The 15,752-nt window shown below is 39.4% G+C and overlaps 1 protein-coding gene across 2 annotated transcripts in view; it reads right to left on the reverse strand.

Moving 5' to 3' along the window:
- The window catches only part of NTRK2 (neurotrophic receptor tyrosine kinase 2), a 198,183-nt gene that overhangs the window by 72,674 nt on the left and 109,757 nt on the right, over positions 1-15,752 (reverse strand). For both annotated transcript variants that reach the window (XM_005522628.3, XM_088053983.1), the window contains one exon: positions 12,632-12,820. In XM_005522628.3, coding sequence (XP_005522685.1) covers positions 12,632-12,820 — 189 coding nt within the window. The remainder of the gene's footprint in view (positions 1-12,631; positions 12,821-15,752) is intronic.

Here is a 15,752-nt window from a genome sequence, read left to right on the forward strand (position 1 = left end):
GTTAATGCTGCCAAAAATATGTAACTTTAAAGTGCAATACAACCTCATGGAAAATGTGGGAAAGCATTTCCAACAAGGAACTGTGCTACATCAGAATGCATAATGCAAAAGCTTTTAGCAAGTTGGGAAATAGTCATCTTCCTATTCAGATAAAAAAGCTAAGACAAAAAGGAAGTATGTTCTCCAAGAAGTTCTCTGTGAATTTGAGTCTTGAATATGTGCTCCTACACCACATCTTCAGGGTAAGAACTGTGATTTACTGTGTTTGCAACTACACCTCACTGAAAAAATGTCTCCTCTCAGGGGTGGGCACAAGGCTGAAAGGCCTTTCCTGTAAGGCTGAGTGAGCACAGAGCTTTTGAGCTTCATGTCTTGATACCTGCTGGGGCTGGCTATGGCACTTGAGGGAGTCCAGCCCACTAATTCACCCTGCCCAGCAGTGGCCACAGAACTGATGTGACTCGGGGACAGGCAGCTTACACCTGCAGTCAGCCCTAGGCTGTTGAACTTGAGGGACCACAAACTCGCCTCTACTTGTCCTGCTATAGATGAGGTGCTCTTCTCCAGGCACTTTGTGAATGCTGTGGGGGTTCAGAGCCCTCAAGGCAGAACCAAATGCTCACTCCTGTGATTGCACTGAGTGCTGGGCTCTAATCACACCTGATCTTGCTAACACTGTTTCACGTCATTACCTGGCAGGAGAGATGAACATCAGCTCTCTGCTGCAATGGCTGTGGGTGATCTGTCACCCTCTGGCCTTTCAGCTGCTTCTGAATCTCTCTTCTCCTCTGCTGTCCTGGTCTTGAGCATTTCAGGAATAGGAGGATATAAATATGTTGCTGTTAATGTCAGGGAAGGTGCTGCGTACTATTCTGGGAATATCTGCTTGTTTATTAGACAGGGTTAGTATTCACAAAAGGACAATGTGTCACTGAGCATAAGCCAGTCTTTCGGTGTTAGAGGACTTGAAAGAAATACACACCTTAAGGTTTATTGGATACTTATTTGAAGAAGAGTTCTTAATAGGTACTGCCATTTTCAGGTACTAGAAGAGTTACTACCGGGATCCACTGTAGCAATTTGTCCATCCCTGAATTGAGCAGATAAAGTATGCAAAATAAATTGAGAACCTACCATCAACGTAAGCAGGAATGGCATTGCTGGACAATGATAACACAAATCATTTAATTCTCACCTGATTATACAGCACTTTTGCACACCTGCCATTGCACATGTAAACTTCATGGAACCAAGCATCACAAACCCATTAAAACACAACTCTGTGTAACAGGGTACTTCTACATAAGAGGTTGGAGAATTAGCCTATAAGCTTTTTGCTTGCTCCTTATCACTCAAGAAGGAGCTATTGAAGCTTTTCTACATAGGGCAGGTCAATGTGTTTCTATCTGGAGGCAATCCCATTGCTATTTCAGTCTCAACAGCCCCTTGAGTGGAGTCTGCAAATACTGCAAAATGGTTGTTTTTCTTATGATGAGAATAAAACAGGAACAAGATAAATCATGTCCTCCTGCAAAGTGGTTGGAACACATCAGACATTTATTTATTGTGTTTTCTTTGCCAAAAAAAGCTGAAGCTGAGGTTCTTGTTTCTTTTCCATTTGTTTTTCCCTTTTTATGTTCCTACTTTGTGTGGGACATGTTCCACTTGATGGGTATTGTTTTCAGCTATTTCTTGGGGTTTCTTTCTTAAGGCAGCCACAGGCATTCCAAGCTGTGGGCACCAGGGGAAAAAAAAAAAAAAAGAAAAAGAGAAAAAAGGAAAAAAAAGGTACATCCTTGAAAGAAATCCCAAGAAATCTAAAGAAATCCTCAGCAACACGCAGAAATAACAATTGCTGTGTGGAAATGGCTTAATTTCAGAAAGTTTCTAACTGAAACTGTGGCTCAAGGAAGCTTTCATAATGGCAGTTGAAAATCTTTCTGTCAAATCTTTCTTTCCTTCTAAATTGTACAGACTGGAGATTGTTTGAAGTTAGATTCAGTTTCTATCCAATCTGGGAATAAATAAAACAAACACGATAGAGACAGGCACCCCATTTTCCATTCCAGTTCTGTGGGAAATAAACCAAGGTGGGAGGAGCAAAGAAGGAAGGAATCTCTGAAAACAGCTTTGCTTCCCATCTTAACTCTGATTCCAGCCATCCAAAACAACTCAGAGCTGCTCAAGGCATCCTCCTGCAGCCTTTTCCTGCAGCCTGTGCAACTACTGACTTTCAGCAGTTTCCAACAACCAGTTTTTGAAGGTGTTTAGGTAGCTAAAGGTGAACCAATAATTTACTGGAATTCCCTGAAGTACTAAGCTGACTAAGCCTCTGAATTCTATTGACCAGACTTTGCACTTTGAAGCTGTTTAGGGCTTCCTAGAAAACCAGTTGGTTAGTTTTATTTAGCACCTGAATGCTGTTTCAGAACACTAGCTGACATCTGAGAACGGAATTTAAATTCCCCAGCTGCAGAAATTGAAAAAAAAAATCTCTAGAGAGAGTATTAGTATTAGAGTATTACTGTATATTAGATATACAGAGATATGTTGCAATACAGAGAAACAGGAAATAATTGGCATGCATTCACCATGTATTTTTTTATAAATGTAAACAATACTCCCATGCAGTATGTTTTGCATTTAATTGTTTAATTGGCCCCCAAAGCTAACTGGCAAGTTATTAGGCATAGGTATGGCACAACTTTTCATCTGGAGAACTTTTAAGAATTTCAGATCTTGTTGCAGCATTTTGACTTTGCTTATTGGACACTTACTTTCCCCTTTGGGAGTTCTGTGCTGCTATCACAGTAAGTCCCTCTCAACCTGCAAATAAGAGTCTTCAATTATTATGGGCATGGATAGACTAGAGGTAGGACCAATCCAGTGTTCACCTCATACCAGGTCTGTATGCCTCATAGTTCAATCCACATTCTGACCTTTGAAGATCAATAGCCTATCCTTTGTGGAGTGTTCTGCTCAATCACAGCCTGAGAAAGCCACTACAACCCTCACTGCCAAGTACTACTGAGCTCAAGGACTGTCTGTCTCTCCTTGTGCCCCTCAGACACTGTCCCACTCAGCACAGGTACCTTCAGCATCCTTAACCAAGAAAACAGAGGGTAATGAAAGGTGTTCTCACTTCTGTCCAACAAATCAAAAGAGAACTAGCATAAGGGCAAGTGAGAAAGGGAGAGTTTTAAAAAATTATCATAAAATACATTTCAGTTGATTAGTGACAGAAGTATGTTCCTGGAATTGTCTGCTCACATCATCCTAGCTTTTATATGACTGAAAAAATGCTGAACTCAGGTATTTTACTATATTACTTACTATATAGAATATATACATCTAAATTAAAATAGGCATATTAATTAAACATCTTCCAGTGAGAAAAAAATAATTCCCCAACTGATCTTGTAGAATATGAGAAGCCTATTTAGAAGTTTAATTAACAAGCTAACACTGACAAAAAATATTTGAAGAACATTACAGAGTACTTAATAATTCTACCAACTGTGTTACTTTTATCTCTCATGGAATTTTAAAAGTTTGTTAGATTCAGCTTGTGCTGGTCTACCCTTATCCTTGTAAAACAGATGCAGATAAGTATGAGACATTGAGGAACTCCCCAGCAAAAACCTGTCAAAACCAAAACTAACATGCTTAAATCTTATGAACCTCAGTGGCATTTTTGCTGGGAAAGGTTCCTGACAACAGATGATAATCAAGCTGCACAGGCTGCAGAACAAAAAATCTTTGGGACATTAACCACTGAAGAGCAGCTGAAAGCTCAAGCTTTCTGCATCCCAGCCTTCATATTCTTCTCCAGTGGGATGCAGTAGGGAAAGCAGCTCCTTGGTATAATTTAGTAACCAGAGCACAAATGATGCAGGAAAAGGAGGGAGGACACTGAGCAGGTGAATTCCTGCTGGGTGCGAGCTGCCACGCAAGTCAATACACCCCCAATCACACACAAAAACATGAGGGGCGTGAATATATTGAGTTCTGAAGGCGTAACAGGCATCCCAGAGCCTCCCTGCCTGTGGCAGTTCTGCAGGCTTGAAAAGCCAGCCACACGGTCCTACAGGACACAAACTGCTAAACTTCTCTCAAATGTCAGTCTCAAAGCACTGACAGCCTTAATTGCTCAGAGACAGCTGCTGGCGAGGGCAGTGAAGATGTTACACACAGCTGAAAAACAACATGGCTCATCACTTTGTACCCACAATAAATAATGTCTTAACCAATGCTTACTGTGGGCATCTGTATTCCTGATCATTTTCTCCCAAAATTCATCTTTACTTGAGCTCACGCTCAAGGCTAACTGCATTTTTACACAAACATTCCTCTGAATAATGATGCAACTTGCTTGGTGATAAATACAAGAAAATTAGAAGTAGTGTTTAGGAAGTAATTCTGGCTATGAAGTTATTTATTTCTAACTTGCTCATACTTTAGTATTTCTCAGATTTAGAATTTCTCAATTTATTCTTATATCCCTGGCATGTGTATTTCTCATTTAGCCAGAACTTTCACTAACACAAAGAAATAAATCCAAGGCCAAATCCTACTCCCATGCATAGGCCCATGATAGGGATGTTTTCAGAATGGATTACCTTTTTTTTTTTCCCATTTGGTTAAAGTATTACCCATGCAGGTTTCTGTACATAAAATTAACATCCATTAAACCTAGTTTGCAGAGTCTGAAAAACATAACTTAACCATTAGAATATAAATTACTAATTGTCATTTATGTGTTACAGGTTTAGATAGGTATTCTGGTGACAAAGCACTATATGTATTTCTGATACAGATGTATTATCAAATGACAAACTGAAATGTAGCAATGCCTCGCAGACTACACTATAATAAAAGCACTACACTGGATTTTTTCACCCTGACTAATAACTGAATTGCAGAAAATGTTTGAACATGTGTTTAATTTCACTTATCTTTCATAAAGTGTGCTCTTTGACTGAAGCCTACAGCTGGGCTGGATGCAGACAATGTACTTCAGTGGTCTGCTGAGGAAGAACAGTGTTACCTGAATTTTACCTGATGAATTGAAACAATTTAAAGCCTTTAATTAAGGCTTCACCTTCATTTTGACACTGGACACTTCCTTGAGAGTGCATGTTTCATACTGTCTTGATTCAGAATATATACTTGAAATGCATACTTTGGATCTTCTTCGCTCAGATGTCCTTATAACATCTGCTATTTACCCTGAAGTATGTTTCATGTACTGTTATTTCCAGGTGGTAGAATACTTGTGCTATCCACAAAACAGAGATCAGAGTTAAAGCTGTTTTTTCTTGCAGTTGCATTTCCACCATTTGGACTTCAGTGAAAATATTTTACTGAATAATCTGGGTCACAGAACAACATTCTGTGTGATGAAATGCAAATATTTTGCAGAGCAGGATATCTTCCTTTTTTGATTAGATGTAAATGGACTTCAAGGACAGATCAAGACTGCAACAAAAGTTACACATCCAGGGGAAAGAAGTGATTCTGTGGGTTCACCTCAACACTAAATGAGGACATTAATAAGCTTTTCTTTTAAATTCTGAAATCTTAATGAGGTAAAAACCCATGCTTTTCAAGTTGAAGCCTTCTGCCTTTGGAAGCATTCCTTGCATTTGATTGGATAACAAAAAAATGCAGATTAATTGAGACTCAGAATGAGCAGCAGGAGTAAAAATATCTAATTTCTCTAAAATGCATTTATTTCCTATTGCATTTTATTCGTTGGGCAAAGGAAATAAGTGACCACATTCTTGGTCAGAATGCTATGGTCTGAGAGAAAAATCTCTTGCCCAGTTAAAAAAAAAAGTCAAATGCAACTAATGGAAATACACCACTGATATGTACAGCTGCCAGTTCTGACATACCTGTGACTTGATGAACAACTGTAAAGACACATATTTTAAATGGTGACTGCAATCAGGGATTAAAATATGCAGTCAAACTACAAAAGTATTAAGTCAAAGTGATAAAATATAACTTCCTATATCTTTATATCCTTATTCAGCCAATAAAATACCTCCAGAGTAAAACAAACAGTAGGATCAGGACAAGAAGTAAATATAATTTTTATATCCCTCCTTGTAATCTCAACCTCATCCATGTTTAGCTTTCAGCATATAACGTTTCCTCAGTTTTCAGCACCTGAAGAGTCCAAAGTGAGCGCCCTGTTAAACCTCACAATCACAACTACCAATGAATGCCAGGAATGACAAGTTCAGTTTGGATAGAGAAGTTTTTCTTCCCAATCGTTAGTCTGGATTTCACTAAGATTCATCAGTTTTGGTCCTCTGCATTCTGGCTGTGAGGTCATAGTGTCTTTTATAGGAAAATGAGCTTCTTATAAATTTTCAGTGCTGCAGACTTTGGGAGTTGATGGAAAATCCTCAGCCCCAGGGCTCAGCTGGTTAAGAAAACACTACACAGCCCTATTTTGTAGTCACTCAATTACAAAAGCCTTTCCAAAGAGATGGAAATGCTCACAGAGTTTGTCTTAGGCATTCCTTCTGTGCACAGGGACCAACTCAATTTAATTAATATTTTAACTTATAATGTTAGACAAAAATTATCCCCATTCCTCAGGACTGTAGGACGCTGTAGGATGACAGAGTCTGGAATAAAGTCAAATGGAGACCACTGGCTGCAGGCAGTCTGCATTTTGCACATTGTTACTTTCCAAAGGACACTCACTACCTGTGCAAGATGAGCAGCGCCCAGAAACAGAAAAATATGCTGCTCTGGGTGAGAGGCCTGTCAGATCCCTGCAGCACAGAGATTCTCCTGGTGAATTCTGGTTTTGCCAGCAGCTTCTGTTTCACTGGAGTCTCATGTCCCTGCCTGGCAGCAAGAGCTTGCGCACCCAGCAAAGAAACGCATGCTGGGGCCAGGCTCTGCCATGGGACTCCTGGAACAAGGATACTTGAAAAATACAGACCAGCTGTTCACAGCTTCTCCTTTTGCTGCACCTACCCTGGAAATACAGACAACTACTTCTTTTCTCATATTGAATGACTCACTGATATTGATCCAAGGGTTGGGAAGAAGGCTGTCAACATGCTCCAAAATTAAGAGAAGCCAGACTGCCTTGTAAGGTGTGAGTGGTCAGAGCTGTGAAAAACAAGGTGTTGAACTACAACAAGCTGCACCCTTCTGCAAATAGCCTGGTAGAGGAACTGCAACTCAGTGGCCCTAGTGTCTGGCTGCACCTCTCTGTTCTCTGTGGTGGCCATAACAGGGCTGTGTCCCCACAGTGGCAGAGAAGGGCCAGCTCTGGACACTGATGTGTTTCTGCCCTGTTCAAATGCTCCCAAATAATCAAAGCTGAATATAAAAATAATGTAATTAATAAAACAAAAAGGAATATAATAAACAAAAGAAAAAAAAAATCCAGATTTTTTTCTGTTTCCTCAGGCTTCTGGGGTCTGCCTCATATTCTGAACCTTTTCCTTGGATTTTTTTCATTCTAAAATAAAATCTGACATCATCACCAGAATCCAAGACCTATGGCTTTAAACACGGAAGTCCTGTACTGTGGGAGTCATGATGAAATTATAACAATAACTGTCCTATTTCTTTTCTCCCTCAAAAGACATTAAAGAAGGTGGTGGTCTGAAGCAGAGCACTGCTGCAACTTTACTGACTAATAGGAGCATGCAAAATCTGGCTATGCACATGTTAAAAAGAAATATATAGTTAAAGAACAAGGAAAGTCAGAAAAATATTGAGGTCACCCTTAACTAAACGATGTAACAAACACTAAAATGCAAATAAAAATCCCTAAGTATAAACTGAAAAGTTCAGTGTTCAGAAGGGGATAAAAGAGGGGTGCTCTCAGAATTTCTGCCTTTAAAATTAGCACTGCACATGCAATTAGCAATTTACTCTGGAACAGGAACTATGGGCTAAATTAATTTTTTCAGATCAGCAAAATAAATAAATATTAATTTAGAAAAATTATTTCTGCCAACTTGTAATCAGCTTCAGACTTTCTGTAATGGGAGCCAAGTGGAAGTAAAATAACTATTATCTAAACTGCATATTCAGGCTCCTACACTTGAAAGAACAGAACCTGAAAATGCAGAAATATAGATAAAATATTAAGACTATCTCAAGAACATACCCAAATTTTCCATATGAAAATCACAATCAAGACCACATTATCTGAAATACAATGGCTATTTATAAGGCCAGTCACTGAAAACATCTTGCCACTAAACCATCCACTGACAAATCAATAAGCCTGCCCAGTACAGCACGCTCTTTTCCAACACTGAAATCAATGAAATTGACAAAATTGAGTGAGTTGCAAGTACAGATTTAGCTGGGAAGTGCAAACTGATGTCAGTACAGCTATTTCTCCACTGTAGGGGGCCTGAAACCTCTTCATTAAAGGGAAAAGCTGTAACCTTCCTTTTAGTATCACCCAAACAACCACAGAGACTTTGTGGGGCAGGAGTGGAAGGCTCAGAGAACAATTTGATTCTCAAAATCCCAAAACCACCTGCAAGAAATTGCTTATCCAAGTTCTGCCCTAAGAATCTCAGCCTGGGCACTTCCACTGACGTTTTGTGACCTCTCCTGAGGTATGGCTTTTCACATTTCTACCAACACAGCCATGCTGTTTACAGACTGCATTTTCCACCATTAATCACGGAAATCTAGCAGTCATGATACATTCCAAGTGCTGGGCTGCAAGTTAAGTGATGAAGAAAGCCCACAGTTGTTCCTTGAGAAAATGGGTTTGTTTCGTCCATCCTCTTTCAACAGGTCTGGTAGGCTTGGCTGATAACTTCAGGATACAGTTTATGTTCAGACATGTAGAGGACTAATTTTTGAAATACCATATTATTAATGAAAATCTGAAATAGCTTAGGGTCTGTGACAGCTCATAAGATCAGTGAAGCTAACCATGTAGTAAAGGTTAGGCTCAATGCCCCCAAGATATTATGTTGTGCATCTGATTTCAGGGGAACAAAAATCTCGCAAGATTTGCCATCCATGCAAGGTTTATGGACTTGGTGATGTTACTCCCCTACAAAATTGTGCTTCAACTTTCAACAGCAACAACTGAACCGTGTTGGTAATTCCCAGGCAAGAGGTTTTCAGGTAGACACTAACACAGCACCTGGTTTATAATGCCTTAACCACAAAGAGCACTGCAGCTGGCCCAGGCTTCTGGCTCTCTGTCACCCATCTAAAATCAGAATTTTCACTGTCTGACAAGAACTGACAAATGAGAAATACCTTCTGCATTCGTACAAAAAAGAACCAAGAAGTCTGGTAGGTGTCTGAAACATGGTCTGTGCACCTCAGTCTGTATCATTCCAAGGTGAAAGTCATCAAGATGTTGGAGTGGCAGATGAACCAGGCAGCAGCAACCAACAGAACATGGCATGGAAAGGAAAAGCCAGGAGCTCTGGCATAGCATGTGAGACAGACATATGCTGAACAAGCTGATGAGAAATACTGGTAGTTAAGCAGTAAATATCAGCCAATCCCAATTGGAAGATGTAATCTTCTACTGTTATGTCAGTTAAAGGTAGAGACAAATGCTGTGCTGAAATGACAGAAATGCAGTCCTCTAAAGTGATGACTGGAACCTGACCACTGAAGCTGATGGGTCTTTGGTCTTCACTGGTTTGCTTTTTCCACCCTGAAGGCTATATCTTAAGAGGAGAAAAGTGCTGTAACTTTTAGCCTGAGACAGACTCTTTTGAAGTCATCACTCTTTGGATTTAGTTATTCAGTAGTGAAAGGACCAAATTACAAGATAGAGTGATGGAATTTCAAATGACACTGATTTTAATCAGCTTTTAAATTTTCTTTTAAACACATGCACTTCTAATTCTTTGCAATGAAGCTTGATACACTGTATTCAGAAATGGTTTTCTGTAGATAAGTCAAAATACGGCCTAATTAGGTAATAAAAAAGAAGCTCCACTTGCTACTAACATCAAAAATATTCCTTCATTTCTGTGAAAACTGCAGGACAATTGTGTACAATTGCACCTAGCTTGATGTCTCACCTCCTTACACAGACCAACAAATGCTAAATACAGAAGGACCTTTTCCAGCATGACTGTCAGTGATTGTTTGGCTTAATGGTGGTAAACAATGGAACTCAGATCAGATAGGAAATAAACATAACTGTTAACTATCTTGCTGGATACCAAAACCAGATGACATCTGAAGCTGGCATTATTCCATACAGGAACAAGGTACAAAAGCTACTTAGAGGTTTATAAATACCAGATATACACATTGGGAGGAGGTTGGTGGGTTAAGAAAGGACAAGCACAGCTCCATAACAATAAACAACTGAGAGAGAAGGAAAGAGTGCACATGCGAAAGTATATCTGGGAAGCCCATTTTTGTCCAAGACAATTTCAATTACACCTTTTTATTGGTAGATGCTCAGAGTGCTAGAAGAAATCTGCCTTGGTTTATACACTGCCATAATTTACCTGATTCTCTCTGCTAAAGCAAAACAACTACCACCAACACTACCCCCCCACCCTCCAAAACACAAAGACTGGGACCACAATGGCAATGTGTCAGAATGCAGAGCATCAGCCCCTCAAACCTCCCCAGAGAACCACAGCAAAGTCCTGAAGCGTATCCTGCAAGTATTTATACAACTCAACTTCATGTACTGTGATTAATTTCCGAGACACCATGTGGGTTTCATTGCAGCACGCAAAACCAAATACAGACTCACGTATTTTTAGGATCAGGACCTACTTAACACAAGTCAGCCGTGATTTAATATGTCTGTACTTAATGTGCAGTTTTCTAAATGTGAGAGAATTCTGTATTTTAGTGCAGTTTTTGTTTTTCCCCAGAACAGCATGTATGTTGTTTCAACATTAATGCTGAAGTTAAAAACTCTGCAGTTACTGATGCTTATTTAAAGAATTAAAAAGTTGTCTAGTGCAGCTGGGAACAGAGGTACAGTAGCCTCATCTTTAAAAGCATAGACTTTTACATAACAATAGGAAGCACTACTGGGGATGTTGCTCATTTATGATTCTTTAGCAGCTTCTGTTTTTCACAAGAATTAATGTTCTAATCAGAAGGCATCTGTATAACATTTTTCTCATGCTGATCAAGTATCACCAGTTCAGTGATTTCCTGTGATCACACTGCATATTCTGGGTCAGAATATTCAGATTGTGATTATATGCTGGGAGAAGAGGTAATACAGCATTTCAAGCCACAAAATAGCTTCACACAAAAAAGCTGTAGTAGTAGTGAACATCAGGGATATACAATAAAAAGGCAGAAAAAGACCCTTTTTTTCAGGACCATCCTTCTGGACTGTGCTTAGTGCAACAGTCTGGATCTAAATAAGCATTAATAGTCACAAGATAAGTGGGTAGTTCAGCATCAGTCTTTGTTTGCAGTGTCAGAAGTTATGCATTCGTGTCATGCATGCATGCGGTCATGCACAGGTCAAAAAGAATTTCTGTTACAGCATTTAAGCTTTGCAAAGTTGGAAGCAAAGGCTTCCAAACTTGACAGTAAGCCCCTACACTACAGTTTGTGCTAGAAAGTGGTATCTTTCAGGGTAGAATACAGACAGGATGTAGTGTCCCTTAGTTGCAAGACCAGTGCTCGCTAATCTCTAGATTGACTCCAGGGAATCTCTAGAGTGACTTCCCGGAGAAATAGTTGAGACTTCCCAGTGACACTTCAGAACAACTTTCTCTGAAACACTTAGAGAACACAGTGTCCTGATGAAAAATAGTAAGGAGTGCAGTTACTATTTACCACAATTTCCTTTTGGTATTTTTTCAGTTACGTACATTAATGCTAATCACTGGTTCAAAGCCCAGCATTTCACATGCTCAATTCTGAAACTATTACTAGGTTTGAAAAGTAGCATCTGAAGTAGGTGATACTCTTTTTTAACTCTTCATAGTTCAATATGTTTAGCTCTTCATATTTTTCACATTCCTCTTGCTACTAACTGAATGTGAAAGAATTTGTATGTGACATGTACTGTCCATCATGTAACCTTCTCTTCTGCTCTACTTTTAAACATTCAAAACAATTTCTGTCTGTGGAGGATGAATTGTACAAAGAAATTACAAGAATTGAAGTTTTAACCCTTATCAGTTTTACAACTTTACAAATATTCAGATTTGAAATTTGAAATTTGAAAACTCAGATTAGATTATGTTAATATGATTTGATGATATGATCTGGTGATGTTGATATGATCAATTTACAAATAGTGCATATGTAACAATACTCTTTTTTTTCTGATCCAAGATTTGTTTTCTCCCAATAATACATTCAGTGCACAGGACTGGCCAAAGACCACTGAAATCAATGGAAAGGCTACCAATGACTTTGTTGAAATATGGATCAGGCTTTGAGCATAACACTGCTCGCTTCAGTGCCTTGTCACAAGGGCTGAATTTGGCTTAGACAGAGGTAAAGCAGTTCATCCCATATACCGTTAGTAAATAGCACACATTTTAACCTCACTATTTCACTCCCAGGAATTTAGAGTATGTTGTTATGGTAGTTCTGTTAAGGAGCCACAACACTTGCACAGGTAAAATGAATGACTGAAACACATACAGCTTGTACTTACAGGTGTCTGGCTTGAGTTGACTGTTGGTAATTCCAAAATACTGTGGATTTTCGATGACAGGAATCTTCGTCATCCCAATGATGACTGCATCAGGACCCCCCTCAGAAGAAGATGGAGTGTTACTGCCATTTGAAATGTGGTGGAGGGGACTGGCTGAATCGTCGTCATTGCTGATGACTGAAGAAGGACCTAGAGTTAGAAAAAAAGATTTTCTTGTAACCCAGTGTATGGTACTCTTCCCTCAGATGAGCAATTTTTTATTTTTTTAAAAAAAAATTCTGACCAGTTGTCCTCCATTCCTCTAGTCAATGGTTCTCTTTGTGTGTCTTGTTGACCTTACCTGAAGAATTTTGTATCTCTGGGTGCAGATGGAGAACAGTGGGTTTTTTTCCATTAGGAAGTGGAATCGAAACAAGTTTTTGAACTGGTACATCATCTAGAGTAAATGTCAGGAACCAGCACAGTCTGTCACTGTGCAAGATCTCAAAACTTGCTGAAGTCGTTTTGTCATTCTCAAAAATAAGCTATGGAATACACACATTAACTTTTTTACCTTATGCCCTACCTGAAGCACACAGCAGTAACAGCACAAATCCAGGAAATACAGGGAAATCCTGGCATTATAACAAGACAAGACACAGAGCAAATGGGCTTGTCCTGATGTGGAAAGCTGGTAATCTCTGAAACATGGTTCAGGGCCAGAATCCAGGGGACAATTTGCATAGTCACAGAGGTGCAGAGAAGATGCTGAGAAGAATAGAGGAGTTAAAACCTGGAGTTGCTGCAGAGAGGCTCATCCTGTCCAGGGGCACATTCTACTGGCTCCCCAGTCCATATCTGAATCTAGTCACCTTCCAGAGAAAGGTCTATTGTGAGCAGCAATTCAGTGACAATTTTTGTTTTGTTTTTACTCTAAGCTTTGCATTTTTAATGAAAGTGCTACAGAGATAAAACCTTGTAAATTGATTTAAAAAAAAAAAAAATCCTGCTTAGCAGTGTCCCACTTCCATTAATTGAGCCTTTGAACAAACAGCAAACCAGCACAGATGACATTCAAACTCTTGATACCTAACTTTGCCACTTAAATTCCACATTACTTCTTCTAGTTTACATTCAGTATTCATAGAAAACCAGCATCATTTAGCAGCAAAGACATTTTGCCTAGTCTCCTGACCGAAGAGACAGCAGAGATCACACAAACATATTTCACTTCATTCTCCATCCACATTAACTAAGGTTTTTGGGATGACATTCACATCTTTTAATTGTAACAATCAAAAGACAATGCTAGAAACAGATAGAAAAAACCACCTTCTGGAAATGCCTATTCTGAAATTGCATATTTAGCCAACTGCATTTAGCCTTTGGGCAGCAGCAACAGCTTGAGCAAATGTCCTCGCAAAGAAGGGGGCAGAAGAGAAGACCTTGAGGATGATAAAAAGCTGTGTTTACTCCAGGCCACCCAACTGCAACATGTTGGACTCCCAGACTGAGTTTTAGACTGGATAGAAGGAACACTGCAGATGCAAGACAGAGCTGAGTAAACCACCATGTAGATGGCATCTGTGTCTGCAGAAGAGACAGGGGAGAGAGTGAGAATGGGGACCAGCAGCCGGTTCTGTATGCACATTACTGAGGACATGAGAGTAAACAAACAGGATCCACTGCAGAAGACAAACAGCTGAAGAACCAGGTGACAAAAAGGATAGTCCCAAGCACAGCAAAGAAAGGACAGCTTTGAAGAAGCCCCTACTCTCCTGTGGCTCACTATATCATTAACAAAATCACTTAATCACTATGAGGCATGGTTCACAGCAATAAAACTTAAATATTCTGGCATGTGGCTATTCAACCCTCTATTTTGAGACACAAGCATATTCACACCCCTGTCCTGCTTTTGTTTCTCCCTAGTTGGTTTAATGGTGCATGAGGGAAGTGTTCTCATAGTTTGAAAAACTACTTCTTCCCCCAGCCTGAAACACTAGAAGTAATTTTTCAAATACCTGGCACTTCACGGGAAAGTCACTGTTGACAAATGTAAGTAAAGCTTCAACGTCTGCAATTTATCAAATGAAATACTCATACCAAGGCTGGTTTTGTCATTACTGATCACCCCGATCCCCACATGATTGACTCTACTGGGAAAGATGCCAGGATTAAGAATTTTTGGTGAAGATTTCTGTAATAAAGGGCAGAGCCTAACGAACTGTGGGAATGGGCCACTTAGATGGCAGAGCCATCTAAGTCACAACATCTTAAGTCACAACACCTTTTTCAGATGCATCAGAGTTTGCACAAACATTAAGAGTGCAGCCCATTTAAAATTGCATTCAGTTTTTGGCAGATACCATCCTTACATCTCTAAACTTTCTGAATCTCAACTTTTTGCTCAAAAAAAGCAGGCTGATTGATATTTTTTGGGGGGAAAAAAATGCTTTTTTTTTTTTTTTTTTTTTAGTATGAGAATCAAATTCCTTCTCTCACAGCAAATAGGGAAATTCTCTCAGCTCGGAAACTTAATAGATGTATGTCTTTAAGTCCTTCTCAGTCCTGCTGTTCTCTGCTGCACAGGAGGAGGCTCTTTTGTCATTACTTGCTTCCACCATCCATGGCAATGGTATAGCGATGGCAAGGAAAAGTGACCATTACACATTTCTCCACTTTAAAGTGGGATAATGACTAGGAACTCAGTCTGTTCACTGGATAATTTCTGCAGTACTTCAAGATGCAATTTTATATGGTGAATTACTATTTTTTCAACCAGTACAAACTGCAAAGTGCTGCAGGTGGAAAGTTCTGTAAGTCAGCTGTTAGTTAGGCTAACAGGTAAAAGCCAGTCTTCTGTGTGTTATGAAGCAGGTTCCAAGCATATGCAGCTGTCTGATGTAGGTGAGGAAAACCATGAAAATATGGTGACTTTCAGGTCAATTCCTGGCAGCACAAAACAGTTTTTCAATAAAAATTCCACCCTAGGAATCTTGTTGCTATATCATTCTGTGATGTCTCTTATTAGCAAGTAAACTTCTCATCCAGTGTTTCTTGTGAACAGTTGTTTGCATTCAAAAATCCTATTTCCTGTCTATTTATTTTCTAATTAAGACAATTAGAACCCATCAGATGA

The sequence above is a fragment of the Pseudopodoces humilis genome, chromosome 4 (assembly GCF_049639895.1).
Source record: "Pseudopodoces humilis isolate 2021_Gansu_Grassland_sample_001 chromosome 4, ASM4963989v1, whole genome shotgun sequence".
In the NCBI taxonomy this organism is placed as follows: domain Eukaryota; kingdom Metazoa; phylum Chordata; class Aves; order Passeriformes; family Paridae; genus Pseudopodoces; species Pseudopodoces humilis.